The 21,558-nt window shown below is 36.4% G+C and overlaps 2 protein-coding genes across 3 annotated transcripts; one reads left to right on the top strand and one right to left on the bottom strand.

The window, feature by feature from the left end:
- The first annotated feature begins 1,362 nt into the window (after positions 1 to 1,362).
- LOC132179993 (uncharacterized) lies at positions 1,363 to 2,911 on the top strand. The gene is made up of 2 exons (XM_059592826.1): positions 1,363 to 1,611; positions 1,714 to 2,911. The coding sequence occupies exons 1-2, from the start codon at positions 1,373 to 1,375 to the stop codon at positions 2,147 to 2,149; spliced, it is 675 nt and encodes a 224-aa protein (XP_059448809.1). The 5' UTR covers positions 1,363 to 1,372; the 3' UTR covers positions 2,150 to 2,911.
- LOC132179992 (alpha-glucan water dikinase, chloroplastic) lies at positions 2,892 to 18,980 on the bottom strand. 2 transcript variants are annotated; one of them, XM_059592824.1, is made up of 34 exons: positions 18,817 to 18,980; positions 17,328 to 17,629; positions 15,040 to 15,084; positions 14,810 to 14,919; positions 14,549 to 14,627; positions 14,348 to 14,439; positions 14,111 to 14,264; positions 12,977 to 13,198; positions 12,467 to 12,805; positions 12,253 to 12,363; positions 12,026 to 12,124; positions 11,776 to 11,916; positions 11,541 to 11,629; positions 10,875 to 11,009; positions 10,430 to 10,592; positions 10,229 to 10,318; positions 9,947 to 10,132; positions 9,512 to 9,574; positions 9,371 to 9,433; positions 9,214 to 9,273; positions 8,964 to 9,116; positions 8,780 to 8,863; positions 8,367 to 8,543; positions 8,179 to 8,285; positions 7,741 to 7,954; positions 7,553 to 7,656; positions 7,213 to 7,351; positions 6,912 to 7,037; positions 6,084 to 6,194; positions 4,748 to 4,846; positions 4,040 to 4,213; positions 3,872 to 3,964; positions 3,541 to 3,656; positions 2,892 to 3,125 (listed from the first exon to the last, which is right to left on the bottom strand). In XM_059592824.1, the coding sequence occupies exons 2-34, from the start codon at positions 17,604 to 17,606 to the stop codon at positions 2,921 to 2,923; spliced, it is 4,422 nt and encodes a 1,473-aa protein (XP_059448807.1). In that variant the 5' UTR covers positions 17,607 to 17,629; positions 18,817 to 18,980; the 3' UTR covers positions 2,892 to 2,920. The 2 variants fall into 2 exon arrangements, with proteins under 2 accessions (XP_059448807.1, XP_059448808.1); XM_059592825.1 differs by having other exon boundaries at positions 15,040 to 15,081.
- Positions 18,981 to 21,558: the final 2,578 nt, after the last annotated feature.

Here is a 21,558-nt window from a genome sequence, read left to right as displayed (position 1 = left end):
CAACTAAGAAATAATGATAGTGATAGTACTGAAGCCACTGAGGATTTGATTAAAACACACGAATCCAAATACGATTCTCTGTGTCTGCCTTGTCATCTTTGATTAATGCACCAAGTACATCTAATCTTCTAATCTTTTAATTACGAGGAACTGTGCGTCTATGTTGTCTTTCCTGTGTGCTCTACATTGTTCTCTGCCCACTTGCAGCATCACCTTTTGCTTTTACAAGAATCTCAAGCACTAGATAAAATGTTCCATTAAACATGAGCCACCGGCATCACCATGGAAGCTCACCACGGTGAACTCTAAATTGAAAAGAAAAGAGAAAAAACAAAGTTGAAATGGAAGGTTGCACTAAACTAGAATCTCATGCGAAGAGACTGTCTTATTGCGCTAGAATTGGATTTGCTCGGAGTTTGGTTACTATCTTATTGCATTACAATTGGATTTGCTAGAACTCAAGTTACTTGAACAGGTGTTTGGGCAGCTGGAATAGATACGGCATGAACTGTCCAGACACTTGTTTGAGAAAGTGAAATTCGAGTAGGCTCTCATATGCCTAAAATGTTCAAGTATTTGGTTTTAAATACTGCAAGTATTATATATTTATATGATCGAAAACACCGTATATGTACTGTATAAACACCAAATTCTTCGTTGGCAATTCGTTTTAGCTTAATAGGTTGAGAATTGACACTCTCGCTGATTAGAGCTGACGAGCTTAATGTTTTTGTATGTAAAAAAAAAAAAAAAAAAAAAATTAAGAAAAGAAGATATTCTCATAGACATCTCACATCTGACTGTGTTTTCTACATCCAATGCGTCCATGGTTTAGCCTTGCTCCCTAAAGAATAACAAAAATCTATTGAAAATTGCTTTAGAGTAAAAAATATCCTGCGTGCCTCTAAAGACAAAAGATCATAGAAGTAGGATGGATGAAAACTGCTTGCCAGTTAGTTTGTCTGTGGTCCTATCATCCTATGCTAAGTTCTGGTTGGATTTGAACAAAAAAGTAACAACATATAAACTGTCTTCGCAGTTCGTGGTTTCAGTCAGAAAATTGCTCCATTTCCCAGTTCAATGTCCACATCGGAGAGCATTGTAAACAGTCATAAAAGTTCAGTGCCGGGGATTTTTTTTTTTTTGTTTTTTTTATTTAGACATGACATAAAACAGTTTCTGTAATTTTAGTTATTTGTAAATGTTTTTAATAAGACAAAATACTAGACTCTCTCTGACGGTGTCATTGACGAATGAACAGTGTAGTGTAGGAAGAAGGACAAAGCTGTCTTGTGTTTGGCTATAAAAGGCGCAGCAAAAGCGCTCTCATCATGCACAGAAAGAATCAGCAAAAAAAAAAAAAAAAAGCAGGATGGGAAGCCCAATATCGGTCTACTTTTCCCTAAACTACTTGGTAATACTACTGTACTATTACCTTAGCAGTAGTGGTAACCTAGTACTCTCAGGCGACGCCATCGAATCGCCAAATTACACAGTGGTGCACTCAGAACCAGATCTCGAGATAAGACTCTACGTTGAATCCTCATGGATGTCTGCCCTTGCCCAAGGAACAACCTCTTTCGAGAAGTCCACCAAATATGGCTTTCACAGGTTTACTCACCAACTAATACACACTGCAGCCAAATTCTCTCTCTCTCTCTCTCTCTCTCTCTCTCTCTCTCTCTCATTAACTGATCGTATTTCTTGCATCAGATTGTATCAGTACATTCATGGTGGTAACCTCAACCATTCTAAGATCCCGATGACCGCCCCCGTATTAACAAGCATCAACTCATCGTCGTCCCCCCGGGCTGACTATTTTGTAAGGTTGTCTCTCCCTGCTAGTTATGGCGGGAACCCTCCACAACCCAATTCTGAACTGAAGTTGCAACTTGACAAGTGGAGAAGTCATTGCATAGCGGTTAGAAAGTTTAGTGGGTTTGCTGAGGATGATAATGTTAGTAAAGAAATCGAAGCACTGGTAAACAGCCTCAATAAGCACTTGACTGGAAAGGCAACAATGGTGGAAGATGGGAGTTACTACTCCATTGCCCAGTACAACTCTTCAAATCACCTTTCTGGACGGTTAAATGAAGTGTGGATCAATGTGTTTGCAGAGGGGTGTCCACGCTATCAAGGGAAATATTGATTGGCCTTTTGGACTGAGTTTTCCTCCAATTCCTCCAAATAAAAATGTCACATGTTTTTTTAATAAAATTTATTTCAACTTTATCCATGTTACTTAAAAAATATGTGATTTTCACATATTCAAGAGGCTTATGCTATTTTTATAGACAGAATTTGTGCCTGTCTATTATTTTTATTTTTTTTGGTGATGTCGGGCAGAATCCAGGATGAAATGTGTGATCTTGTGTACAATAAAACAATGCTTTTAATGATCAAATTATCAATGTTCTACTACCGTCGTCTGAAACTTGCTCAGTTTTCCTTCTTATGGTTGATGCTTGAATCTTTCAGGTCATTAGTGTTTGCCCTACATCTCTCTTGAAAGGAGGCACTTATACGGGCACTAGAGAATTTTTACAACTTCAGCATGTCTTCCCATTTTCCATGAGCAGGTACCATATACTTTTAAGGTACTAAAGAACTCCCAAAAAAAAACACTATAGGACATTGTCAAGACTCAAGATCAATCATTCAGAGGAGATGCCTGCAAGCTAATGAATAAGACTCTTCATAAACTTACATTGTGGTTCAGATGTTAACGTCACCGTTTATTTATTTTTATTTTTTTAGTCAACTTCTACCATTCTTTCATTCTTATTTTATTTCTTTCTCCTTTCTCCTTTTCCTTAGCCGTGCTTTGCATTGTTGTTCTCATTCAGTCCAGTTCATCATGAGGATGTGTATACATTTTTAAAGAAAAAGAAAAAGAAAAAGAAAAGGAAAAGAAGCAGGATCACATTTGAGGCCTTGTCTGGACAACGTATACTTTTCCATCTCTTATCACGCCTTCAATGTCTTGTGGAGACCCATACAGCTCCTCAATTGCACTACCTGCCTGAGCAATGCTTGAGAGGATCGAGTGGCGGAAGTTGCCATCAACCATCAGCTTGTCAGATGAGTAGTCAAGCACAACTTTATCTTCCTCATCCATCGGCACGCTATGGAAAAAGAAGACAGGTTTTATTAACATCAACGCATATAAGATGGAATCGTATAAACAGAATTGGCTCAAATTTCTCATGTCACTGATATTAAATGCATGCATTGGTGAATATCTATGAACAAAAGTACATCAAATTGCTGTCTGTCAGTCCGATTGGCCTCCGAGTCAGGCTACACGCTGCCTGATCATTTAATGGTATTACTTTGAAATACTAAAGAGTGTCTCAGAAGTTGGCTGAATAGTGCTCAAAGTAATAACTTATTTTCAATTCGAATTACTAATCTTGGCATGCATCATTTAATCAATCTATTATATACATGAGGCACTGTGCAGAATGATCAGCAAATAATAACATCTAATCGGGCCATGGAAGTCTATCTTATTAGTGTTGGAGAGTTGTAAGAGTTTACCTGTCGTAAAGACCGGCACCAGCATAACCTTCAAGATCTTCACCATTGGAATCCGATCGGAAAATAATGGACCTTCTTATGAAAAGGCCAATGGGTTTGCTGGGGTAACCCAACACCTGGAAAACGTCCAAAAAATTATGTATGAACAGTGGCAAGTTCATGAAGAGATGCGTGTTCTTTACAGCAGTATAAGCTATGTAGTTCAAAAAATTAATTTAATTATTTAAACAATCAATGTGCCAATCATCAACAAAACCCAGAAATTAGTCCTTGCCCTTTATATGCATTTACATAACATCCTACAGTGAGAAATCAAGTAAGGATGAGTTACCAGAGGAGAGTTCAGATCATTTTTCTTGCAGATAAAACTTAGAGCACGACCAGGATAAGCTCCAACTAGAGTTTCTCCGAGTCCTTTCACAACCTATCCAAAGAATGAGATGTAAATAGATTTGTCTAATTAATCCAGCAGAATAATATCAGAAGTACAGTAAAAGACCTCAGCGTATATCTCTGATGAGTCTCCTGATGATGGATTAGTTGTGTGTATTACAAATGCATAATCAGCATTTATGATTTCCTGAACCAAAACAGCCATGCAGAGATAATCGTGATCTAATTTCACTTTTCTCGTGCTGAAATATGCTCTCTCATTCCACTTTGAAGCCCAGACCTGGATTATAACAGATCAAGGCAAATCCGAGCGTATCAGAAATCTTTAATGAAAATAATTGACAATAACTGAAATTTAAATGTAGGAGAGCAGTGTGGTGATTTTAGGCTGCAGTTACAACTTACAAGCAAGCCTCATAGCACAACAACTTTTACATAGAAAAGCAAGTTACATGAAGCGAATATCACAACCAAACTACCTATGCATGCTTACATAGACACGTAATACTGAGCAAGGTAGAACTAAAAACATGGATATTTGAGGTCCTTCTGCAAACTCTGACCATGCAATAGAGAGAGAAGATGGTGTTTCATTTCCTCTTAGCATGAGAACACATCTACAAAGAGCAAGGTCGATATAAAGAGCAACTAAATCCCTACTGTTATCAAATACAAGTTTTTTATAGTGTGGGGGGGTTTGGGGGGGGTGGGCGCGGAAGTCATTAAAATTCACGATTACCATGAAGAAAAAGCGAGAATTGATTACAATCAATTAGGCGTCAATATCAGGTTATACAGGAAGAAGCAGTCTTACCTTTTTTATAGCCATCCATGCCTGATCCCATCGCCGTTCACCTTCATCACCAGGCCAAGGCATTCCTGAACTTTGCATCTTAGTTTTCAGCTCTTTCACCTGAAAATAAGTCTTGCATGTAAGCTATTAATTTCAAGTTAAACTACATCATTCTGCCTGAAGGCCTTAGCAGAATTGGATTATTGATGGAAAACAGGTCATATCTAGTTCATCTTTACCAACAAAAGCGTATAACAAAAAACTGGAAAAATTTAAGCTACAGAGTGTAGAACCAATAATCTGCTTCATGTGGAGGCCAACTAACGCATAACTTCTTCTCTGACAACTAAGAGGCTAAGGAAAGAAACACGGAACCAATTTACCCAAAATACTTGTACACAAGTAAAGTCTTACCTAGGTCCAATAATGACACATGACCAATATTGTTGTTACCGTGCACAACTATGATGAATAATATGAAATCGAAAAGAAAGAGATAAAAAAAAAAAGTCGAGACACGGATTTACATGGTTCGGCAAGGTGCCTAGGTCCGTCTACTCGGCCAACCACTAGTATTCTAATATTACTCTCTATGCCTGAAAGAATATAAGCCACTAGTTCCAACAAATATTATGCTTCTTTTTTTGGGCATGGGGAAAGTGCTGGGGCAGGTTTGGGGAAGCTATAAATGAACCTAGAACAGAGTACTTCAAAGATTTGAACACGACGTTCTGTTCCATAACTGTTTCACCTATAGTTGTCAATGAAATGACAAAAGAAATATGTGCATCATTCCATCATAATACCCAAAATTTATGCCTACCCGCTGTCTTATAATGAAGGGAAAAATACACTTTACCCCCTGAACTATCCACTCATTTGCACTTTTAACCCCAATGTTTAAAAAATGACACTTTACCTCCCACAAACCCCCCACTTTTTTTTTTCCAAAATGCCCCCATCCCAAGTTTTTTTTTTAAAAAAATTAAAAAATTAAAAATTAAAAATTAAGGGGTGGCTTAGGCCCAACTGAGGTGGCCAACCACTCCTTAATTTTTAAATTTTAATTTTTAATTTTTTTTTTTTTTTTTTTTAACTTGGGATGGTGGCATTTTGGAAAAAAGAAGAAGTCAAAATGGTCGAATTGCAACAATTTGAAAGTTTGGGAGGGGGGGGGGAGGGTAAAGTGTCATTTTTTAAACATTGAGGTTAAAAATGCAAATGGATGAATAGTTCAAGGGGGGTAAAATGTATTTTCCCCTATAATGAATTTACTTATCAGAAAAATGGGAGAAGATTATGAAATATGTTTATAACAAACGTGAAACCTAGAGCCCTATCAAGAAAAAAAACATACCAACTGGTTTGGTGCTGCCATCTGTAACACCGTCCCGCGAATCTCCCTTAGTGCACTGAATTCTCCTTCTCCTAACTTTCTCTTGAGAATCTTTAACTTCTCAGCAACTGCCTGTAGTGTGGAGAGAGAGATTCTATCAAACTAGAGGAATGTCTTTTACAGTATAATTATCAGGGAAAATGACAAGCTCAACATAAGATATTCATCACCAGGTGCGATTTGGAGCTCCAGAATGAAATTTCTTGGGATAACTATGCACACAAACTAGTTGTAACCTTTACGTGTTCTAAATGAGCTACTTACAAGTGGCCTACGCCACCTTAACTTTACTTCTTGATGATTAATATTCTTTCATCTTGCTGAGTGACATTACTTCATAATTTATTGAATATATTAAAATTCACTATGGCATCCTTCTTTTTCGTATTGACTATATGATATCATACGAGAGACTAAGAACACACAGCAACATGCATCAAGCAATATAGGAGCATCCCATATATGTGCCCATTTCTTAATTTTCCTGTTCAAACCCACCCCAAGAAAATATCATAATTTTCACAGATTACTACGTTTAAAATATAGTGTCAGTAATTAATCTCTTGTTCAGTTTACAGTTTCTTAAAGTCCAACCCCAAGAAATTCGGCTGCCACTAGAACCTGACGACGATGCAAATTTTACCAGTCACTTTTCCTATGTTTAGATATAACAAAGAAATACCTAATTGACTTTATGAATATTAGGCATTTCTCAGTGAAGGGAGATTAGAGAACTGTAGCATTATGGACACAAAAAAGGCATAAGGGAGTTTTTTATAGGAGGAAAACCTGATTTGCATTATCTGAAAGAACCTTCTCAAATACTCCAAAGGGTAGGGCAACTGATGTAGGAATGCCGAGCCAAGATGGCACTTTTCCTTTTAAATAGGAGATATTACGCGATTTAGCTCCAACCTAGGAAAATCACAATTTCATGCAAGTTACACAAACTTGATACCACAAAAAGAAAGAAAATTACAATGCTTCAAGGTTGATATTAACATTTTCATTTTGCCCAACCCTTAAATTACAAAATAGAAAAAGGAAAAAGTCCTTGGACATAAACCAAAGTTAAATTTGAAAGGCTAACCATGTCACTGGTGAACTCCTCAGATGATATGGCATATCTACCGCTAAATTCCTTTCTGACCAAAGTTAGAGGTGGTGAAGAACCGTCTTCCTTAAAGTTAGTTGAACTTGCATCTACTAGCTCTCCCTCCTTCAGCTCACTAAAATGAGACATAAAAGAATAAAATTATATTTCAGTACTTCTAGTTGATGCAACTTTAGATAAGATACATCATGTCTAGAAGAACAAATAGAAATAATGGAATTTGACAAGTTGACTAATAGTTGATACACCATTACAAAATGCACATAGGAGGAATTCAAGAAACATATCTTAAAGCTAAACAGATGGGATCACCTACCTATACACTATATCAGCAGATGTTGGTTTTAGGCGCAATAATTTTCCTTCCCTAGCTTGGAGATCAGCCAGGATACTGGGATCAAAGCACGTGGCAAAGCATACCTGTATATAAAATGCTGGCCATTTTAATAACCACTTAACTATCAATCTTGCAGGGAGGAAAAATATGATGCAAAAGAATATTACCTTGCCATTTCTTGCTCGCACAGATACATGAGACAGGACATCGGGCATGTCAGGAGTCAGCACAGCAACTGTACCATCTGGAATTTCTTCCTCTCCTTTCACACTTTTTGCAACTAAAATTGTTGGTTGCCCAAAAGTTTTATTTTGAACAGCAAGCAACTCATCCACCACAACAACATATCCAACGGCTTCAACTGGGCTGATAACTTGCCAACTGTTCCAGACCAACCAGACCAACCAAACTCACATCAGAAGGTTGCCTTAAAGCATGTGATTAGTGGATGATGCTATGTGGTCTTTTCAAGCTTTATTATTTTCAATTGCCTATATTAAAAAGTCCCAATCCATGTGATAAATTATATGCATTCAAGTTAACAAACGTGACAAGATGAGGTTTTAACAGGATCTATTTCGGTAAATGATGACAGTAAAATCAACCTTCCGAGATTAGCAGTCTTTCGAAGAACTGGATCAAGTCGATTAAGAAGTGAAGATAAAGAGGCAGCAGATCCAGCACGGATGATTTCTTCAGTAAATATGTTCACCTGCAAGATGTAAATATGAGGACAAACAAGGTAGCCATATGGTGCATCCAATTTGGATTTTCAAGACAACTTATGACATACAGCCCATTGGTCCACTCCAAGCAGTGACCCAAGGTACTCTGCTGATGGTTGCAAAACTCGCTGGTACCACTCTGCCTTGTTTGTGAGTGAGAGGCGGGTTCTGTCGAGGACTGATTTTGCATATAATGCCCAGTGATCATTGTTACTCTTGTACATGCTTAGAGCATGATTCCATCCCTTCAAAAGCAATGATAGAAATATTAGATCATACTGAAGAAAAAAAAAATTAATTGCTGTAGTGTTGGATATAAAGTCCCTCAATTTTTACTCTATGCTTTTCAGTCACAAATTTACCGAAACGATTTGGTTCCAAAGAAAGACTATGAAAACTTGTTCTGGAATGTGCAGACTTATGATCTGTCAGTAACGAACAAAAATTTGGCATACATTCAAATTCATTTTATGAGTATTACCTTCAAGCAGTAGATGAGATCCTCATTATCGTCTGATGAAAGTGCAAGATTTTCAAGAACCAGAGCAATGAAGGACATAAATTTCTGTATGATACATAAATTGGCTTGTCAAAAGCCATAGGCAAATTGAGACACTAAAGGGTCACAAAAAATGTAGAGAACCACTGATATCGCAAAGATGTACCTCTGGTGGTGCATTATTCAACTCCTCATATCCCCTTTCAATAGCTGTCCTAACAGTGGAATCAAGGGCTATGTCCAAGAACAAAAGGTCCTTCAGACGATCCTTAGGCTTAAATAGCAGTGGCCGAAGCTCCTGACGAGCATCTAGCAAACCCTGTATTACAAAATTAAAAGATCATTAAGATAGAAAAGCAAGGTTAGAGTAAAAAGGCAAACAGAAAAAAGTAATTGCCAGCATCAGTTTCACAAACCTCAAGAAGGGTTTCTACGTTCTTATCTTCAACATGCTCTAGTACAAATCGAAGCAGTTCCTGTTTAACAAGATACAACAAACATGCAACTAGTCTCATAATTTGTCACATATTGATGACATCATTAATGACAGTTCAAATGAAGTTGAAACTTTACTGGAAATCCAGATGGCAAGCCAGATATAGGATTTATCTGCACACCAACCATGAAGCCTTGACCCTGAAGAAATCCAAAGTTTTATCAAATGCTAAGAAAAGAACAGCCGGTTGGGCATGTCCAGCCAGTTACTGACAATACCTGAGATTGGTAACCCATAGAATTTGCAATAGCAGACTCAAGATCTGCACCTGAATGAACTGCCTGCATATATATCATCATTGGACCAAAATTGTCAAATATGGCTATATAACATACAGTGTAGGCAATAGACTCAAAGGTATGCCAAATAACATCAGAAATAAATATCTGAATAAATCTTTTCTCATACACCTCTCAGAATAAATTAAAGGATTACACCGTAATTCCACTACAATTCATGAATCTTATGACAATCCTTTATCTGAAATGAGTAATAAGCACAGATGGAAGTACACTGAGCATACCATGCACAACACAACAAATTCTGTGTGAATATTGAATATACACCAGGTGCAGTTTTCATGTCTTTCGAAAATACTTTTATGAAAAATATGCGCCATAGAGCTTTAGACCAGAAAGTTTTATGAAGCCAACCTTCAAAGTTCTCATGTAGTTTCTCAAATCACGCAAGAGGCCGTTCTTCTGATCTCTCCTGAAATTTGGTTCAGAATGAATCGCACGATCGTAGCTCAGAAGCCGTTCTTTTGTTATTCCATTTTCTTTCAAAGTTTTCCAGTAAACACCAACATCAAAGTCATTTTCGATATGATCAATCAGTGCCTGGAGTGACAAAGTAATTTTTTTTTTAAAAAAAAAGAAGAAGATCAAACTATGCAAACCAATGAAGAAGTTTGAACAGAAAAACAACTCCAATACCTGACAGATTACAACATCATCAGGACTAGTGTTATTATGCAACTTTTGATGCCATTCCTCCATCATTCCGCCCTTGCACTCATTGTTTCTCTGCAAATCAATCAGTAATTATTCATATAGTTCCATCCATTCACATCCAAGAGAAGGGGAATATAGAGTTCACAAAAGAAAACGAAAAAATAAATAGCAAATCACATCAACCTGGATAACCAGGATTTCATCCCGAATTCGCTGGCCCACGTCACCTTCACCTCCACGACCAACAGTAGACATAATCATCCGCAGAAGTTCACGATACTCCGGATGACTCATATATACATTCTGGAGCGAGTCTGTAAGCCTATCCTGTGCTTTACTGATCTCACTGTGCCAATAGAGCAAAAATGACAATCTTAGAAGATGATTGCCTATGGTCATGGAACATTTAAAGACTGGCAACTGGGTTCATGAAACAAATGAAATTAGCAAAATTACAAGCGAAAAGTGAGATCAGATGTGCAAGTAGATATTAGCAGTATAAGCACAAATTTGTGAAGATAATGGTTCACTTTGGTGAGCCATTTATGAAGACATATCAGACATCTCTAAGGTACAGAAGCCCATGGAAAGCATTGACAAATTAAATTCTTGAGTAATTGTCTAGTACCGTGGCTTCACATTGTAATTTTTATTCCATATGAGCTGCCTCGTAGCCATAAATCTCATCCACACCAACATCCCTGCAAGACCTAATTCCCCAGCATTTTTGGCTTGATCTATCAAGTCTGCTGCAATATTAAATCTGAGAAAAAAAATATGAGTAATCAATCTAAATTCGAATGAATCTAAATATTCTCTGTGAGAAAGATAGGAGTTAGCAAAAAACTTGCCAATAAGATATATAGTAAGAAATTCATTTTAAAAAGAAAAAAAAAAAAAAAAAATCAATCAGATCTGATATAGTATCACTGACTACTAAAGAGTGAAGTGTTAAGCAATGAAAAATCAGGGAAAGAAATTCCTAAAATTAAGCTGAGTCAATTTGATTTTATAAAATACAAGTACACATTATAAAAACAAAGAAGATGTGCATAAACGTTTCTCTTTTCTTTTTTTTTTTGGAGGGGGGGGGGGGCAAGCCTTCATTGAGCGTGATATAGTTGTCTAAAAATCTATCTAGTAGAGAACCAACGAATGCTTCAACAAGAATAATAGCAAAATGAATTTACTTAAGATCCTATAAAGAATACCTTGCATCCAGCAAATAAATGCAATAGAATAAGATGAAAATCAAAATGATGTTGTAAATGGAAAGTCCGCAGAGATTACTAACCGGTGCATAAAGGACTTCTGGGCCTCACTTTCCATCTCTGCTATTTTATTCAACAAAGCCTTGGCAGTGCCATTGCCATCACCAGCATCCTTTTATGGGAAAAGGTATAGTCATTAAATCTGGAAAGGTAATCTAAGATGGGGCAGAATGAAAAAGACAAGAAAGAAACAAAACAAAACAAAAACAGATAAGTCAATCATCAAAGATCCTCATTGCAACAAGAAAAGAGAGCAACCTTTTGGGCTTGCTTGGGTGCAACACTAAATTCAATATAAAAGTCTGAGCCTTTGTTCTTTATCCAGTTTCCACCAGAGACAAGGACAAACGGCATCCCCGTGAAACTGTTGTCTTCAATCTCTATTTCTAGGGATTGGACCTGGAGAAATATATTTGGAGTATGAAGATATTGTCTCCAGAAATTTTAAGACTTTAAAAGATTCCAAATTTAAGGTTTACAGGGTCAAATCAAACATCTCTTAGCATACCTCATAAGGAGGATTTGCAGAAGAATTATATGTAAGTTGTGTTTCAACGGCCTTGTTTACAGAAACTGAACCTGAGGGCAATACCGTTGGAGGTGGTTCCTGAAATATGTCAATATATTATCTTAGTACAGCTAGCCAATAGATATGCTAGAAATCAGTATTATAACTTGAATATCCAACATCTTCCTCTAGAACAAATTTATGATTAACAGATTTGAGAGTATTACCAACCACTCTCCAGCTCTTTGTTTAGATAAAGCCCAGTGAAGCATAACCGGCTCCTTGAAATCCGTAGCCAGATGAACCTTTGTTTTTCCTAGAGACTTGGTCACAAGTACCTTGATGATATGGAAAGAATCTGAAAATTAGATTAATCCCTATAATTCCAGCAGAAAGAGATAAGAGAAAGAGAATAACATCATTAGCACATCATTGTCTCACCAGAAGTTCCTTATCAGCAAGCTTGTAGATTTGCTTCTTCAGAACATGACCACCCTCCTGTTCTTCCTTCGCCTTAGCAAACATTTCTACTACTGTCAAGGCTTTTGGTTTGACTGAATCTTGTTGCTCCACAGGTTTAGCCGCATATTTAGTGATAAGCTGCATTAAATCCCTCTGCTTGCGCTGAATCCTTTCAACACTAAAGTACTTCTTGTTACTCAATTGCTTTGCAACCTTAGTTTGTATCTCTCCTTTGGTAATTTTCTTTTGTATCTCATCAAGAGAGGCACCTTTATCTAGCTCAATTTGCAACTCTTTTCTTGCTTCCTCAAATTCTCTCTGTTTGTCAGAACATTATGCTAATCAGTATCAGGTAAAAGCAACAAGAAGGACATAGCTCATTAAAGACAGAAAGAAATCTAGTAGCATCTGTTTGCTCCAAAAGAAAGCACTAAAACATGAACAAAAACTACAAGGAGCCAATCAGCTAGAAGGATATTTGAAATTTACAAGTTGTTGATCTGGGGAATAGTTAGGTTTCCCTGCTTTCTCCCATCGTATATAAGCTTGCATTTGTACAAGATCATCAGGAATTCTCTTTGTTCCAGAAGTGGATGGCTTCCTCTCATCACTACTATCGTTCTTCTTCATCAACTTTGCTCGGAGGTCTTGTATGGAGGCACCCCTGGCTATTTCCTCCAGTAACTCAGCTCGAGCTGCTTCAAATTCCTCCTGTCAAAAGACATAAATTTTGTCATAAACAGATAAAAAGAAAGAAGCCAAGTAGCAAGGCACCAAGTTTCTCTCATAGTGTCCTACAAGAAGAGCTTAGCTGGACTTTCAGATGGCATTTATACTGAAGTATTGCCTATGTAATAAGAGGAGTAAGGATGATTGGAAGATGTATTTGTAAAGATGTTTATCATATTCCTATTTCTGGAAATATTTGTAAAGATGTTTATCATATTCCTATTTCTGGAAAATGTCACAGGAACTTCTAGCGATGCTATCTCTATGAAACCATGGAAAGAAAGGAATGTTCTTGAATGTTCAACAAGAAATTACAGGTTTTCACATTATGTAGAAGATTTCTTTTTCTAAAGAAAACAATCCTGCTTTCTCCCACAACTGTTTCACTGAAAGCTAAAATAAGGCAACTTGGTACCTGCTAAAATTCAATTCTCAGGCCAGTAACCAAACTCCTCCAAGTGTGATGTTGGAATATATAAAAGCACTTGGGGAATTCAATACAGCCGGATTAATTAGCTAAATAGGCATATCAGGCGTCCTAAAATAAATTGCCCACTTGGTAGAGAAGATTTTATTGAAGGCATTGATGAGGTCCAAAACATTTTGTAATACATTTACTATATCTTCAACCAGAATAGGAAGAAAAATTAAAATAAGAACAAAATAACCAATCATTAAAACCTATATGTAAAGCTTTAACAATAAAGATTAACAGATTTGAATGTGGAATCAAAAATTGAACTAGACAACTGATTGCCTTATATGCAATGAGGTGGCCAGGTAGGGATAGGATGGGGGAGATATATATATATATATGAAAGAAGAAAAGTTAGTGGCACAGTTTTGCTATTGATTTTTTACACTGAATTCACAGAGCTCAGCGCTTTCACTTGCCTTCTCTCGCTCTGGAGTATACATCTGTTTACCCTTTCTTTCCCATCTCAGGTATGCTTGAATCTGTACAAGATCTTCAGGAACTGAAACATCTGGAATCAATTTCTCTTTCATATGTAAGTTGACATGAAAGTTCTCACCATTATTTTTAAACCTGAAAATAGAAAAAGAACATCAATTTTAACATCTTGTTTTAGAGTTGCTAAATGAAGCAAAATTTTAGTAGTAAAAGCTCACCATTTATTCTGGGCCTCATCGAGTATAAGAAACTCTATAGCTTGTGTTTTAGGATCATCAATCTCTATCTTAAGGTAAGAATTGGAGCCAGACTAGAGAAAAACAATAAATAAACAAATTAGAATCTAATCATAGTACCAATATAATAGTCATATAATAGACATTCTCTTATGGTGTTAGCTGCTTCTCTCGAGAACTTACGTTGAAAAATGGAGTTCTAAGGGCTCTGTTCTTATATAATTTTGTTCCCTCTGGATGACGAGAAGGAAGTACCCACTTTCTAAAAGTAGAAAAAAGAGTAAGGAAAGAAGATGTTTAATATTTTACATGAAATTTGAAATTAATACTTGATTCAAACCCCACTCACCACCACCCCACCCCCCCAAAAAAACCCAATGTAATAATAAAGACACTTGAGAGTTGAGATTGATTGAATTAAGTTAAAATTACAGTAGAACTTACTCCTTTTTATCACATATAAGACCCCAGTGAAGAAGCAAAGAGTCACTAGTATATGTGACCTGAATATCCACTTGTGCGATAGCCCCTGGAGCAGGAGCGCTAAAACGAACCTGCTCAGTTAAGAAAGTGAAGCTTCCATCAGTATAATTTTCCACTGCAACATATAAATACCTCACTCAAATCAACTCAGAGGAACCTTGTCCCAAGTAAATGGGGGATCAGCTTCATACCTGCAATTCTACATTGCCATCAAGATTGAATTTTCCTGCAAGCTGCTATAAAGGCAAAGCCAAAGTTGGTTAACATAAATACAAGTCCAAACCAAAAAAAAAAAAGCGTCAGCATACATGTGGCAAATTATTCGTGTGTCAATTTCACGAGCTTGACATCAAGCATTATTTAAGTAATATTTGCTTGAAATTAGAGCAAGCCTTGTTTACCTATTTCAAATAAGCAATAAACAAGTGCAATGAGCAGCCACACTAAGAAAACTGAAACTAGAGATTATTTATAAGTTAGGAGAATTGATAAATCCGGTTCATCAAAAAACTTTGTATTAGATGAGATGATCATGTTGCACCTCACCTATCCTAGGCTAAAAATCCTTTATTTTGGGTGGGGGTGAGGGAGAGAATTGCCTATGAAGTCCACCAAGAGCACATTAATATACATGTTTGGACACTACACCAACCCAAAAGCTTAAGCTAATGAGATTGGGTCTACTTATATATATTAGCTACTTACTTTGTTTAGTTTTCTTCAATGTGAGACTCTACATTCACACGTATACCCACAACAAATCTCCTCCTCACATGTGAGTCTTTTTGACATTGACCTAACCCCTCCTCACATGTGAATCCTTTACAAATCCAAGAGTGTCACACATAGAGGTGCACCAATTGTAGGCCACCAAAAGCAACTTTGCTTCAAGCGCCATCCACACTCTTTACTAGAGCCAAATCAAATACGTCAAAGACCAAGACACTCATTTAAGCAGAAGCTAAACCATAGCTCTGATACCAGTTTGTTAAGGAGAAAATCGCCTATAGAGTCTATCAAGAACACATTAATAAAAATGTTTAGACACCACACTAACCCAAAAGATTAAGTTAATGGGTTTGGGTCCACTTAAGTATATTAACTACTCACTTTGTTTTATTTTTCCTCAATGTGGGACTAACGCTCACGCGTGCACTCACAACATTGAGCACTCACACTAATCCATGTATCCATAGACTCCAAGCATATCTGAATCTTAATATTTCAATAGGAAGCCAGTGAGACTTAAACAATACAGTCTGCCCTTACAGACAATATCCTGACAAGTATTGCAATATTATAACAGAAAGAAAAAGAAACACTATTAGTTTGTCCATATATATGCCCAAATTTAGATATTTGAAACTCGTGAGATAGCTGGATGATGTCGTCAACCATCTGTCTTCCTCTCCAAGATGAGCAAACCAATTTCTTCAAAATATGCTCAGCACATTAGAATCAATAGCCCTAGCCACAATTTCTCTCCAAGTTCTTGCTTGTAGCAATCTGTCATCAACTCCTAGGAGCCAAAAGTTCATGGAATGCCACTGAATAAGCAGCCCCAGCCCAAGAAAGAGTGAATGAGACTGTGACCCATGGTCTCCGACCACACCCCTTAAACCCCACCGGTATTGTGGATCATCAAAAGACATCCGAACATTTGTGATTTTGCTAACGTCAAACCGTTTGTTTTTTTTACTTCAATGTGTAATGTTTAGCATTTACTTCAATGTGATTTACTCTTTAACGTTTGATGTAAGAAACATTTCTTGTCTTTTGTATTTGCTCCTTTGTAACTATTCTATAAATACACTCAGCCACTCATTATTCTAGTGAGCTGTTTAACAAAAAACAAAGGTGTCATTATATGGTATCAGAGCACCTACGACTAACGACAATTTTTTTTCCTGCCAATGGCTTCCGCTATTTCCTCATCTTCTTCTATTCCAGCTGCTAAATCCCAAACACCTGCCCCACTTGTCAACCTAAACCACCACATCACACTCAAATTAAGCAGTAAAAGTTATCTCCTATGGCGTCTCTTAATGGTACCATACCTAGAAGGACAATCCCTTTTTGGATCTGTTGATGCTTCCCTACCATGTCCATCCCACGACATCTGAACCATCATCCGCAATATGGTTCCAAACATAGACTTGTCTATCTATAGAAACCAATTATCAAAAGCGAGGAGCCACTTAATCCTGAACCTAACATTGATATTCCAGCTGTCAGTGGTTTCCTGTTCCTAGCACATTTGTCCAACCCCGCCAAACCGAAAGCTTCTTCGAATACTATCCAAAAATAGATTATGTTTTCAATTTATTCATTTTATACAAGGTCAAATGACGTGAACACCATACTTATAACAAAATCCACTTGGAGACAAGCAAATTTACATACAGGGTGGTCCTGCACATTCAAGAATTAAAACAGAAAGGAATAAGCAGGCAGCCATTTTCAGCAAGTGAAAGATTACCTCAGAAGCTGGATCCGTGGTTAATACAGCACGTGGAATAAATTTGACAGGTCGACGTGATCCCATGCCTAACTTCTGTTTACGCACGTTCAGATTGTTCCCACAAAATTTGGTGAGTAATGGAGACTTCCGTGTCTGCGCTGCTGATTGGTTCCAGCCCGCAGCTTGAAACAAAGTGTTTGCAAGAATGCCAGAAGAATTGAGTTTGCTTTGAGGTTCTACAACTGGAGGACGAAGCAAACTCCGGTGGAGTATATTATGACCTAAGGTATTACTCATATTTGTTGATACACTCCTTAGTTCTGAAGAAATCCAAGAATCAGAGAACAGTAAGGAAAAAGAGTGCAAAAAGCCATTTTTTAGGGAAACTATATTTACCCCTCTAACTACTATATTTGCAATGTCTCCCTAATGTTTCAATTTTTGCAATGTCCCCTAATCTACCATTAGGTTGCAAATTTGCAATGTCTCATTGGCACTCAAAATGACAAACATACCCTAAAATAAATATAATAAAAAAATAAAAACAGGAAAAGGATGAAAAAATTCAGGAAAAAAAAAAAACAAACAAACAACAACAACAAAAAATGGTTTTCAGAATTTTTTGCTTCTTCTTTTTTTAGATTTTTTATCTTAAGGTATTTTTGTCATTTTGGGAAAGGAAGGACATTACAATTCCAATAGAAAATTGAAGGGTTACTGCAAAAATTAAAACATTGCAAGGACATTGCAAATATAAGGGTAGTTAGAGTGGTAAATTTAGATTGATTTTTTTTTTTTCTAAGTTGCCAATATGTAAAGCTGAAGCTGAAGTATGGTGACAGATTCTATACAAGATACAAATGGATCACACAAACTCAATACTTTCTACTTACAAGAATACAAATTTACCCTATTCTGATGTTGGTTACTAAGAAAAACTGGGAAAACAAAAGAAAAGAGAATTAAACTATCATGAATGGAAGCAACGTTCTTTATATGTTAGAATATAAATCAAATGATTAAATTCATCATTTCCTAACGGCTTAAGCTTTTAAAATAAGTGATGATTTGCCATGATATCAGAACTAAAGGTCCTGAGTTATATCATTGTCCCCTTGAATTCACTCAATTTCAATTAAATATTTCAACCTCACTAATTAAAGGAGAGTTTGAGCTCCCACTTAAAAAAATTGGTAGAATATAAATTAAATGATTAAATTCATTCACTTTTGGAATAAGTGATAATTAAACTTTAATCCCAAATGCAAATCTAAGTTTCTTTGTACATTTTCTCAGCAACCAAACGGAGCATTAATGAAAAACTAACGAACAAAAACGGTAACAATTCAGCATTTCTAGTCAATAATCCTTCAATAGTTCCCGGAGAAAGCCTAGATTTCCAAAACAATAAATGCAAGTAAAACCTGCAAATCTGAGCTAGACTATGATCAATTTAGAATTGATCAAATTCTTTAAAAAGAAACACAGATTCAATTAGTGAAAGTACCTTTGATCCGAGTTACGAACTAGAGAGAATAAACTCTCAGATTCTTGGAAAAGAAGCAGAGAGGTGAGAAGGTTGCGTAGCTTCGAGAGCTCCAAGCTCCGAACTCAGTCTGCCATTGCCGAGCTTTCTCACTGGTTCAATATTGGAAGCTCTTAGAAGCGAGGAACAGAATTACGCAAGTGACCATGCGTTTTATCACCGGAATTGGAAACGTGGCGACTTTCTATTGGACAACGAAACGAAAAAGTTCGGGAAATGGAGCTAGTCACGTGCGATATGGTGGGAAGACTGAGACAGAGAAGGCGTGGGGTCCGTGAACAGGGACGACTTTGATATTTTAAAATTGTTTGTCCTTTAATCGCCCTTGCTTTAGGACAGAATTTTCAGTAGTAGCCCTGTTTCTTTTGATATTTGCGGGATCTTTTGGTTTACTTTTTCTATTTTGTTTTGTTACTGTATCTTTTTTTCGTCGTTTCTACTGGCTCGTACCAGTTCAAGCAAGAGACATGGAGCAAAATTAAATTGGTATCCATTAATACAATTCATACCAATAAATATAATAATAGATAGAATCAAATAGTGGTAGGTTGAATTTGAAATAATATATTCATAAATGATAATGCATGATTTAAAAAGATGATGCAGAGGTCACATATGTTATATATACTTAAAAGATGGTTTTAAATTAATTAAACTTACGAAAGAGTGTTAGAAGGTATTACAAATTTTTCGGCACTCCTAACAAATTAATATCTCATTCTACATAATATGGGTAGTTTAATTATCCCATAATTATCTCAAAGGGGCCGTTGTCTACTTTTGATGACCTTGATAGCAGTTGAACTATCAAGAAAAACAAACAGTTGGGGTGACTAAATTACTTTTACAATGGCTAAAATGGTGATTATCCATTTTCATAATCGGCATGCATGAAGTAGTGATCAACCACCCTTAATAATTTAAGGGCAATTCGGCCACCTTCAGAATGGGCTATTAGGAGTAATTGAATCATTCAATAGATGCCATAAGAGCGGTTTGACCACTCCATAATTAGCCAGACGGGATGGCCGATAACCCTATAATAATTTAGTCAATTCACAATTACTCAATGTTAAAGAACTCTTCCTTCAATGAAAGTTTTCTCCAGAGAAAATTATTCAAACTTGATCTATAGAAGTACCATAAATTCCTTATTAAAAATACACATTTGTTTAATATATAAAGGACAATCCATTTCGCTGAGAGATTGAGACTTAAAACACGCACTAATGTATTTTCCTCCTTTTACAAGTCTCTGTAGCAGATTTAGATGCACTTCATTGTTCTCATCGATGGATCCAAGGTGCTGATCTAGATTCTTCATATATTATTATATGTAACAGTGTACCGTGCAGATATTATTGCATCTAAGACCCACCATTTTATATGGGAGGCCGGTCTTAAATATCTTCCTTCCCGGCCACGATATTTTTTTTATTTTGATTTAAAATAAGACAAGCACGGACGGTGTTGAATTTAAGAAATAAGTGATTGTTACAAAAAATAAAAATAAAGGGAAATAAGTGATGATTAGCTTTGATTATATGTAGGGCATGCTGCGCACCACGTAAGTGTAAGGATAACGAAGGGGATCGTTGAATATTTACAACCTTTCATACCAAAGGAAAGTTTATCGCAGATAGGAAAGGACGACATATTATTGTTTTGCGGACAGAATTTTTTTAGATAAATTTGTTGGTATATAAGAATTCTTTAAAAATATATTATTTTAGAGAATTTCTATCCTTGATTTGCGCCTGGCCACATGATCTAAAATGCGCACACATAAATTAGGGTGAGACACTTTCCCAACCACGCAAGCAATCCTTTATCCCTTTGGCCCAGCTGAAGGCTCCTTGGCGTGCATGCTTTTTTCTTGAAACGGTCGATAACGTACATATGGAATTAGAATTTCGTTTAGATTGTTTCATCGGATGATTGATGGATTGTCTCTGAGCCCTTGGATCATAAGCATCATCAAAGCTCCTTAGGATCAAGCATCAGGTTGTGACATGTGTGGGAGGCCCCACGTAGGAAAGAAGAATGCCAGATTTGAACAACTAAAGTTGTTCACAAACAAATCAGAGAACATCTAAAGTTGCGTTATGAAAGCCATTTGATTCCGAGTTTATCCAGCTGCTTTGGGAAAATTTGCCACCCAGAAGTCTCTTTAAGAGGATATGTTGTTCATTTTCTTTCTCTTTCTTTCTTTTTCTTTTTCTTTTTTTTTTCTTTTCTTTAAACTTCATTATTCAATGTGAGCCACTCACTTGTAATAAACTTTGTTTCAGATCTATCCGGATTTCGTCGGCAAGATCATAAACGACCTCAGTTTTTTTTTTTTTTTTTTTTTTTCATAAACGACCTCAGTTTGATCGTAATCTTAAAATTCTGTAATCTATTACAAATCAAATATTGTAATTACATAATTAAGGCAAATAATCAAGGCCAGTTTTTCTTAATCTTAATTTTATAAATCTTCAAAGGCAGTTGAGTTGATAGATACGACGGCTTAAAAACTAAGAGCATAGATATTTAGTTGTCTTTTGGGAACAACAGATGGCCGGTTTGCTCAAGCTTCCTGCAGAATGTTGTAATATATATAAGCTTCCTGCAGAATGTTGTAATATATATATATATATAGATTCAATACATCCTTAAAAAATTAAAAAAATTAAAAAAAAAATTAAAAATGAGGCTATA

Source organism: Corylus avellana, chromosome ca4, assembly GCF_901000735.1.
Source record: "Corylus avellana chromosome ca4, CavTom2PMs-1.0".
Taxonomy (NCBI): domain Eukaryota; kingdom Viridiplantae; phylum Streptophyta; class Magnoliopsida; order Fagales; family Betulaceae; genus Corylus; species Corylus avellana.
Note: the sequence above shows the minus strand (reverse complement) of the source record. Positions and strands in the feature narration are given on the sequence as shown.

Excerpts from the sequence above, each read along its gene's own strand:
- LOC132179993 (XM_059592826.1), top strand. The coding sequence starts at position 1,373 with ATGGGAAGCCCAATATCGGTCTACTTTTCCCTAAACTACTTGGTAATA. Across the intron at positions 1,612-1,713 it reads ACCAAATATGGCTTTCACAG|ATTGTATCAGTACATTCATG; the intron begins GTTTACTCACCA and ends TTCTTGCATCAG.
- LOC132179992 (XM_059592824.1), bottom strand. The coding sequence starts at position 17,606 with ATGAGTAATACCTTAGGTCATAATATACTCCACCGGAGTTTGCTTCGT. Across the intron at positions 14,628-14,809 it reads CTTATATGTGATAAAAAGGA|AAAGTGGGTACTTCCTTCTC; the intron begins GTAAGTTCTACT and ends TTCTACTTTTAG. Across the intron at positions 12,806-12,976 it reads ATTCCCCAGATCAACAACTT|AGAGAATTTGAGGAAGCAAG; the intron begins GTAAATTTCAAA and ends TCTGACAAACAG.